Source organism: Lolium rigidum, chromosome 2, assembly GCF_022539505.1.
Source record: "Lolium rigidum isolate FL_2022 chromosome 2, APGP_CSIRO_Lrig_0.1, whole genome shotgun sequence".
Lineage (NCBI taxonomy): Eukaryota > Viridiplantae > Streptophyta > Magnoliopsida > Poales > Poaceae > Lolium > Lolium rigidum.
In genome coordinates, this window is record NC_061509.1 from 257,787,627 (window position 1) to 257,797,844 (window position 10,218).

The following is a 10,218-nucleotide window of genomic DNA, read 5'->3' on the forward strand; positions in this document are numbered from 1 at the left end:
AATCACATTAAAATAGACGAACCCACCCACGTACACCAATATATCGTCAAAGACATGTATCGTGCCTTATCTGTTTTGTCTTTATTTCAGTCAAAACTTGCGGTACAAATCTGGTGGCCTGCTTGTGTTCATATATGCACACGCCACAAACTGACAAACAATACACTTGAACTAGACTTACCTAACCTAGTCGAATACCAGGTACTAGCTACTACTCACGTACAGACCAATACCATGTACAGACCAATACCATGTCCTAATCAGATTAGGATATTTAACTTAGCCTAATCTAGCTAACAAACTCTAACAATCAGGAAAGATTATTGCCAACACGCTTTACGCACTCCATTCAGTGAAACCAACTTAATTATTTCTACTCCCTCATTTGTAGACGCTGCACCCTCGCAGATTGCATGGCTGGCTTACAAGAGATGATCACAACTACGGGAGAGCCGGCGTGGACAAGCTCGTCGCCGCCCCTATGGTTCATGGCCCTTATCGCTATCGGCCTCCATGCCGTCGCTTGCTCCGCCGCAGCCTTCATCACGTGGCTGTACCGAGCTTTTCTCCGGCCGGGGAAGGATCTTGTTCGCCGCTACGGCGCGTGGGCGGTGGTCACCGGCGCCACAGATGGCATCGGTCGGGCGATGGCCCTCGAGCTAGCGCGGCAGGGCCTGAACCTCGTCCTGATCGGCCGGAACCCCGCGAAGCTCTCCCGTGTCGGCGAGGAGGTCCAGAAGGCCGCGCCGTCCTGCAAGGTTACGAGCCTGGTGTTCGACCTCGCCGGCGACACGCCAGATATGTGTCGGGGCGTGGCGAGGGTTGCTGCGGCCGTGGAGGGTCTGGACGTGGGCATCCTGGTGAACAACGCCGGCGCCACATATACTGGCCCCGCATACTTTCACGAGGTGGACACTCAGGTCTGGGAGACGGTGGTGCGGATGAACGTGGAGGCGACCACGCGGATCACGCATGCCGTCGTGCCGGCGACGGTGAGGAAGCGGAGGGGCGCCATCATCAACATGGGGTCTGGATCGTCTGCTATGCTGCCGGCTTTTCCGTTCTACGCACTATGTGAGGTACCCATATTGCCGGCACAAAAAAGTGCCGGCAAAAGCACCAAAAGTGCCGGCAAAGTTTTTTCAAGGCACAAAAAAAAGTGCTGCATTAATTCCAGTCGAGGTAGGTCTTTACCGACACTTTTCGAGAAATGCCGCCGTATGTATGTCAAGGCACAAGGATGGATGTCAGTAATAGCTATTTCAGGCAGTTCAGTTTCTGCCTGTTAAGAGTTTTGCCGGCACTTTTGATCTGTGCCGTGGAATCTTTTTGCTGGCACTTTTTGAAGATGCCGCGGAATCTTTTTACTGGTAATTTTCCGAAGATGCCGTGAAATCTCTTTGCCGGCACTTTTCCAGAAATGCCATCCAAACTTTTTGATGGCACTTTTAGAGGATGCCTCCGATTACTTTTTCAGGTTTTTAATTCTGGTGCCGCTGAATATTTTTTTAGGCATTTTTTAAGTTGCTATACTGCCTGCAAACATTCAAGCAATCTGGCAGTCAAGCATACATCAAACTCAAGAAGTCAAACAATGTTTAAAACCAATATTTCCAAGCAGTCTAGGTCTCAAACCAACATTCTGAAACATTCAAGGGTTCACAATCGAGGCATCTAATTTACATGACCAATAGGGTCCATCTCCACATCATGAACAACATGGTTTGAAACCATTAGATAAAATACACAACAAGGTTCATCTAACAGGGTTCATCTAACTGGCTTCCATCTTACTCCAACAGGGTTCTCAATTTTCCTCATTTGTTCCCGATTCGTTGCTTGTTCCTCCAATGTCAGCATAGTACCATCATATCTAGAATAAACAGACACAGACCAAACATGACAAAAGTAGCAATGTTTCTTACCCATTGCGAAAATAAAATCAAATTGCAGCAACTAGTAAGTAGTAATACATTAAATTTATCAAGTACATAGGTACCTTGGTATACAGAATAGAAAGTATAGATATTTATAGTAAAAACCAGTGAGCTCAGGCACTGGTTTGGTACTCGATGACCCTGTTTATTGGGCCTCATATTTTAGCTTGTGGTGCTTCTAGTCCTCCGGAAGCACCAACTTAACAAACATCAAGTGATTTTGAGGCATAAGCATTTCATTACAGGAAAGATATTACAGCAAATTCTATTACAGTACACATAAAATCATTTGCAGCAACTAAATATTAGCTGGTTCTACACAGGTAATAGTCCAAAACTGAACATAATGGCTATAGACCAGAACAGCCTTTGGACGTCAGTAAAATATTCAAATAAAATGCCTATTTTTTGTTCGAAAAATATTGCAGGGAAGCTACGATACATGAAATCTGGGATCAAGTAGGACAAGTTAACAATCTAGCTAACAATTGGGAGTAAGTTTTCTGCAACTACACCAATAACACGGTCTCGTTTGCTCACTGCTGCAAGGATAAACAAACAAAAACAGGGGAAAACACAATAGCCCGAACCACTGTATTGTCATCAAAATCAGAAACCCATATGCTTTCCCCGGTTATTGTTAGCCACTTAGCCTTGCACCTTTTTCGGGGAAAAGGAGCTGCCAAGTCTAAGATAAAACTACATTGCCTCAATTAAATTGAACTCACCAATATCTAAGATAAAATTACTGTACTGTCAATTCAGGTTTCAAACATAAACTACTCCCATATGCTTTCCCTGGTTATTTTCTTGCAAAGATATCCTTTCGCTAACTGTATCAATCTAATAAATTAACTCATGAAAGCAATTTAAAGCGGGAATTTACCTGCTCTTAAGTGCTTGCAGTGTTTCTTCATCAGATGATATTGGATGACTAGAGCTGTTGTCATGATTACTTCTTAACCCATGTAACCTTTTCCTTCAGCGCCTGAAAATGCATGCTAGACTTAATAAAAAGACACTACAAATTATTGTATTTAATTCGGTTCACACATGTGGGTACGGCAATGGGTGTACAACGCACTTGTTTTGACATCTTTAGCATGCTAAAGTAATGCATTTCATCTAGATAATAATTGTTCATAACTCACTGTTGAGCATGTAACAGAGGTTCAGGACCAGTGGCCTGGCCACTTAGGTCGTTTATAATACTCACCGGGTACTATCTGGCTTAGGATCATCTAGCGCGTGGTTTTGTGGTTGTGTAGCTAGGTCTTCAGCTGAGAGAGGTGCCTCTGGAACTTTTGTCCTCTTCTTGGAATTCCTGAGGCCTAGCTGTGTAAGCTTTCGAGAAATTTGAGCCAAAGATATCTTTCCACTGGGATCTAAAGCTTCAACAATTAGATGGGTGCATTTACGGTCATCCTTATATCTGCAATATGAAAGGCAGCATGTGATTCACTAAAGAGGATCCGGCGGGAGCGCTTCTTCATCGGCCGCGGCGAGAATTGTATTTCTGCATATAAGTATAGTCCATTCTTCAATATGAAAGGCAGCATGTGATTCACTAATGTTTTTGACCTACTAGACCACTTAGAATTGTATTTCTGCATATAAGTATAGTCAAACTGAGAAGACTGAATGCTAGAAAGCACCTGTCATCCATTCTTACTTGGGCTTCCAAGTAAGATTGTTTGTGCAGCCTCATTCTTGTATTTTGTTATCCATTCTTATTTGTGCAGCCTCATTCTTGTCTTTTGTTATCCAGCAAAGTTTTTGTCCAGCTCCTTGGCTTCATCAGAGAGCTATAACGTAAAGGGATCAATGGTTAGACAGAAACAATGCCGTGAAGTGGCTCTCCGCGATCAGAATAATTTAGAGTTAGTACATGTGCATGCATGAGCCTAACACGGGAACCTACTTCATCAATCAAGTCCGACAGGAAGCGGTCACTGCAGAGAGAGCAACAGTAACATGTTCAAATCAGATGATTGGCTACTGCCAACAAATTAAATAGGTGGAAAACATACACTGCTCATATCTACTAACTAGAACTAAGGTTTCCCTTCCACGAGGGATCCTAACGACCATGCGTGTGTTGAGTCAATCAAGTGTCAAGCATAATACAAAATTTTACATTCCAGACTTCTTGTAATTTAATTACAATTTTACATTCCACTCAAACAAGGATCTAAAATTTGAAGCAACTCCTAAAGGAGACCACCTATTTCTTTGGTTGTGACCAAAACTAATAAGTACAGATGCAGCAGACTATATTTTGGGTGTGCAAACTGCAGATACAGGCCACACACGCATACGAGAGAAACGGAGGGATGTTCCCAATTGTTAAGCTTATTTTCAGTAGCAAGGACCATAACATTCTATTTCAATATCAATAGATCTTAGGATTAAATCACACCATCCTAGATTCAGAAAGAACAATTTAAACTCTACATTTTGGCTATTCAATTTTTCATAGCTGGGAGTCTGGGTTCTGGGCAGCAAACACTTCATCTCATCTAGGCTTGTCTGGGCATCATCCCTAGAATTTATATCCTCAAGAAGAAATTTAAGTTATTCACAATTGTAGTATTGTATCATCATGGAATAACACTTATATATGAAGCAGATATGGCGATGCAATAAACACAGTACTCAATGGATCTACGGAATAAATGCAATGAACAACAGGATGATCACTGTAAATGGCAAGCTTGCATTGAGAATCTTCTGAAAATGTGAATGATATATGTGGGCTAACGGCTATACGTAAAATGACTGAGATATTTTTCAATGGTGTATATGGTGAGAACGCCATGTGCATGTTTGAGAAGCAGTAACGATGCTAGTCTATACCTTATTTCTTGTGCACCCATGTCGTACTCCACTACCAGGTCTGTCTCTCCAGTCTCCACAGGGGAGATATACCTTATTTCCAACAACAGCGTTGTGCCCAAAGTTGTCGATCTCAACGCCAATTTACTGCCCAATGGAGATGGTGTCGGTCCACTCACCAGCCCCGGATGAGTAGACGGAGGCGAGGATCATCTCGTGGTTATTGCCCACTAGGGCCACGAGGAAAGCGCCGTCGACTCTCGTCACTGCAGTCGAGGTGGAAATGGTGTGCCTGGATAAAGGAAATTAACCCTTAGATCATATAAACTTGACTGCCTCAATAATAATGAGCATGTTTGAGAAACTCAGAATGGTCCATGATGCGAGCAACGGACCGAGCTTCTAAGGAATAAGGATTCATTGTCAAGCTGGCCTTCAATCCAGTCCAGCAGGTACTCCACATATTTTGGGGCTTCTTTATCAATACTCCATCAGCCCATCAATCGTCATACCTACATAAAAGTGATATTTAGACAAATCATTGAGCTAATAAGATTTTTTAGTGTTGTGTAAACAAGCAATAATCATAACAGAAGACAAGAACATAAGCAACAATTGGCACAGTTATGTATACTGAACAATGTCCATTCTGCACATAGAGCTATCAATCCTTCTATGTGCAGTAGATCCTCTTCGTGTCCATCAACAATCATGTATACTGGACAATGTCCATTTGATTTTGGTGCTATCAATCAAATCAGTGGAGTGCTAAAACTGAGTCATGGCATGAACTCGTAGTAGGGTTTTGGTCTCAATTTGAACAAGGGTAGTCAGAGGAGCCTGCCCTTTGATTCTAAGGAATTAAACAGACAGCTTACCTTCCCTTCTCGATCTCCCTGGATACCGATGTTGCCAGCCTTGGCCGACTCGGACTGGGTACGCCCTAGCTGCTCGCTGAGGACGCGCAGCCATCACCCGCACGTCTGCGAGGAGCTGCTGGACCTCCACCCTCGCCGGCGACGGTGTGCGCCTCGGCCTCGATGCGCATGGTCTGGTCGGCGATGCTCGATGCGAACCGCTGGTTGTCGACGAGGAGGCCATGAATGTCGTGTGCCATGGCGATGTTGCGGTCCTCGAGGCGGCCACGGCGGGTTGTAGCACAGGCCCCCCGCACGGGATGGGGTGGACGGCGTCGTGTGAGGGCTCGACGCAGTCGGCGCCAAGCCGCATGGCAACAAGACGGGGGAGCAGGAGCTCGTGGACGGGGTGAGAAGCATGCCGCAGATGGCGTAGGGGAGAAGCACGAGGCGTGGTGGCGCGGGAACCGCGGCGGCGACCATGCCAAACCCCACTGCTAGGGTTAGCCGCTGCCTCGCTCTCAGGAGCGGAACGGTGGGACGCGGGTAGGGATCCAGTGGAGGGGCGCAAGGCGCAGTTCGCTGAGTGGCTAGAGGCGGCGGAGGCAGCCGGCGGAGGCGGCCGGCAGCGGACGCACGGCGGCGGCGCATCCTGGAATCAATTCGCGAGAGAGGGGTAAGTGGAGGAGAGGAGCCAGAGGACTGGGTCGGGTCGGGTCGAGAGGTCAGCTCGTTTTTTTGCATTTAAGCCCTTCAATTTTCAGAAAACAATGCAGGCACTCAATAAAATGCCAGTAATAATCAAACATGAACGGCTCCTCGTAAAAATGCCGCTAATTAGGCCATAATTTAAGGCACTCGCCCAGAAAGTGCCGCTAATCACTAGCATTGGAGGCATATTTCTAAACTGCCGTCAAGAAAGTGCCGGTAACCCGTGCACGTGAGGTAGTGACGCTGTCTACGCAGCAAGCAAAGCGTAAGTAATTCCTATTGTTTTTTTGCTTAGGAGATCACATAGGCTTATTCCTTGTCAGACTTCGCTAAGTTTGACTCTCTTGAAGAAGATAGATCTTTATTAATTTGTAACAAAGCCCCCAGCAGTAACGCTTAACAGGTTGTTTGGTTGGAGGGAGTTTAGTGAAGGGAATGAGAATTTAAGATGTACGGGCTATTAAATCCCTTGTATGTTTGGGAGTTGGGGAATTTAGGTGGGTTTGGGAAAGAGAATTCAAGACGTCAATTCCCACTAATCTCTTCCCTGGTCAGACCCTGGTAATTCGTGAGATTAGAGGGAGAAAACGCTTTGTTACTTAATTCCCGATTGTAACTACCATGCGTTATCGAACAAGGGATTGGGATGAAAAAGCAACTTCCCATGCCTATTCCTTCCATCAGCTCACTCTTATAAACTCCCATTCCCCTCCCTAATTGTTACCAAACATGCTGTAAGATAAGATGTTTTCCTCGTTGTCGGTACATCTCAATCAAAATATAACGCGCACACTATTGTACTTACGGCCAACGATCTCCAGTTTTGAATTCTGATCACTTGATAGGTAAATATAACTTTATTATATTTGTCTTAACGAAATGCTTTCACTGCTTATCTCATTTTACTAATCCCAACAATGATAAATTGCGTTGGGACTCAAGATTAACAAAACTTTTTTCACAACACGGGCATATAGTTAAGAAAAATGCATTTGCATACATCAAAATTTATAAGGCCCTAACATGATATATACTTCTAACTTTTGTTCGTCATCCTGTCAGGTATATTGATAAATTTTCTCAAAGCCTAAGCACTGAATACAAACAACATGAAATGGATTTACAGTGTCAGGTACTAAAGTTTATTTCCGTACCACCACTTTCATCGTGTACGTGATCAGGGTACTGGATGAGAACTTTCACAGCGAGAACCTGGGGTAGAGATTCCTCCCAACAACGCGACGAACGCAGCCTGGAGAAGAGGGAACGAATCCAGCAAGCAACGGATCGATGAATCGATACGCCTCAAACCTGAGCTAGACAATCCTTGATGAACACAAGAACCTTCGCAGCGGATAATATAGATAAACGGCAGCGCCGTACCCCCGGAGGATGATACACGTGAACACACGCAATGGGGAAAACCCTAATCTTGAGACTAAACTTGTTCTTCTTCTAACTCTAGCTGTGCCATCTCCTTATATGAGAGGGAGAGCTGGCCGGCCAGCCCCCCCTTATTGGGCCTAACCTAGTTCGACTTGGACAGGCCCAAGTCAAACGGACTCTATTAAAACCCTAGATGACCCACAGCATGACCTGGCTACATTATTTCCTAACATAGAATGAATGACACAACCTTAGACTTAATTATTACATGGCGTAGGTCGTCCTAGCGTGTCACTCCTGAATCCTTGATGGCATACCACCTAGGTTGGTGGAGTCCTGAAATTGGGCTCCACATAGGCCTCCGTGCCCATATCACTTCTTCATCGACAACTTATCAGGTCACCTCTAGTGAAACTATATTTTTATTCCGTCACATATTATGTGCTTTACTTAGAGCGTCTGTATGTTTTTATTTTTGTTTTTGTTTGAATAAAATCGGATCCTAGCATTCTTTGTTTTGGGAGAGAGACACGCTCCGCTCGTTCATATGAACACTGGTGTTCTTAGCTTTACTTTTAATGTTCATGGCGAAGGTTGAAACTGCTTCGTTCATTGTTATATGGTTGGAAACAGAAAATGTTTCATGTGGTAATTGGTATAATGTCTTGAATAATTTGATACTTGGCAATTGTTGTGCTCAAATAGATCATGTTTAAGCTCTTGCATCATGTACTTTGTACCCATTAATGAAGAACTACCATAGAGCTTTTGAAATTTGGTTTGCATGATTGGTCTCTCTAAAGTCTAGATATTTTCTGGTTAAGGTGTTTGAACAATAAGGAAGACAGTGTAGAGTCTTATAATGCTTGCATATGTTCTTATGTAAGTTTTGTTGTACCGGTTCATACTTGAGTTTGCTTCAAACAACCTTGCTAGCCCAAAGCCTTGTATTGAGAGGGAATTCTTCTCGTGCATCCAAATCCTTGAGCCAAAAACTATGTCATTTGTGTCCACCATACCTACCTACTACATGGTATTTCTCTGCCATTCCAAAGTAAATTACTTGAGTGCTACCTTTAAAATTCCATTCTTTGTCTTTGCAATACATAGCTCATGGGAAAATAGCCTTAAAAACTATTGTGGTATTGAATATGTTACTTATGTATCTTATTTCTTATAAGTTGCTTGTTGAGCGGTAACCATGTTTCGGGGACGCCATCAACTATTTCACCTTTGTTGAATATCATGTGAGTTGCTATGCATGTTCGTCTTGTCTGAAGTAAGGGTGATTTATCATGATCAAATGGTTTGAGTATGCATATTGTTAGAGAAGAACATTGGGCCGCTAACTAAAGCCATGAATCATGGTGGACGTTTCAGTTTGGACATCAATCCTCAATCTCTTATGAGAATATTATCTGTTGTTGAATGCTTAAGCATTAAAAGAGGAGTCCATTATCTGTTGTCTATGTTGTCCCGGTATGGATGTCCTAAGTTGAGATCTATCAAAAACGAGAAATCAAATGCAATCTATCTCCTTGGACCTTTGTACAGGCGACATAGAGGTACCCCTTTGTGACACTTGGTTGAAACATATGTTATGCAATGATAATCCATGTAAATCCAAGCTAATTAGGACAAGGTGCGAGCACTATTGGTATTCTATGCATGAGGCTTGCAACTTATAGGATGTCTTATGCATAACACATATGAATTATTACTACCGTTGACAAAATTGTTTCTATGTTTTCAAAATGAAAAGCTCTAGCACAAAAATAGTAATCCATGCTTCCCTCTCGCGAAGGGCCCTTTCTTCTACTTTATGTTGAGTCGGTTTACCTACTAGACCACTTAGAATTGTATTTCCGCATATAAGTATAGTCAAACCGAGAAGACTCGAATGCTAGAAAGCACGTGTCATCCATTCTTACTTGGGCTTCCAAGTAAGATTGTTTGTGCAGCCTCATTCTTGTATTTTGTTATCCATTCTTATTTGTGCAGCCTCATTCTTGTCTTTTGTTATCCAGACAAAGTTTTTGTCCAGCTCCTTGGCTTCATCGAGAGAGCTATAACGTAAAGGGATCAATGGTTAGACGAAACAATGCCGTGAAGTGGCTCTCCGCGATCAGAATAATTTAGAGTTAGTACATGTGCATGCATGAGCCTAACACGGGAACCTACTTCATCAATCAAGTCCGACAGAAGCGGTCACCTGCAGAGAGCAACGAGTAACATGTTCAAATCAGATGATTGGCTACCGCCAACAAATTAAATAGGTGGAAAACATACACTTGCTCATATCTACTAACTAGAACTAAGGTTTCCCTTCCACGAGGGATCCTAACGACCATGCGTGTGTTGAGTCAATCAAGTGTCAAGCATAATACAAAATTTTACATTCCGGACTTCTTGTAATTTAATTACAATTTTACATTTCACTCAAACAAGGATCTAAAATTTGAAGCAACTCCTAAAGGAGACCACCTATTTCT

The 10,218-nt window shown here is 43.4% G+C and overlaps 1 protein-coding gene and 1 long non-coding RNA gene across 2 annotated transcripts; one reads left to right on the forward strand and one right to left on the reverse strand.

Annotated features, from left to right (window-relative positions):
• The first annotated feature begins 413 nt into the window (after nt 1–413).
• Nucleotides 414–7,533, forward strand: LOC124690810 (very-long-chain 3-oxoacyl-CoA reductase 1-like). The gene is made up of 4 exons (XM_047224142.1): nt 414–1,074; nt 6,575–6,605; nt 7,403–7,472; nt 7,522–7,533. Exons 1-4 carry the CDS (start codon nt 414–416, stop codon nt 7,531–7,533), a joined length of 774 nt encoding a protein of 257 aa, XP_047080098.1.
• Nucleotides 4,175–5,757, reverse strand: LOC124688625. Its single transcript, XR_006998584.1, has 3 exons — nt 5,651–5,757; nt 5,168–5,284; nt 4,175–5,064 (listed from the first exon to the last, which is right to left on the reverse strand). It is a non-coding gene; the product is annotated as an uncharacterized LOC124688625 (long non-coding RNA).
• Nucleotides 7,534–10,218: the final 2,685 nt, after the last annotated feature.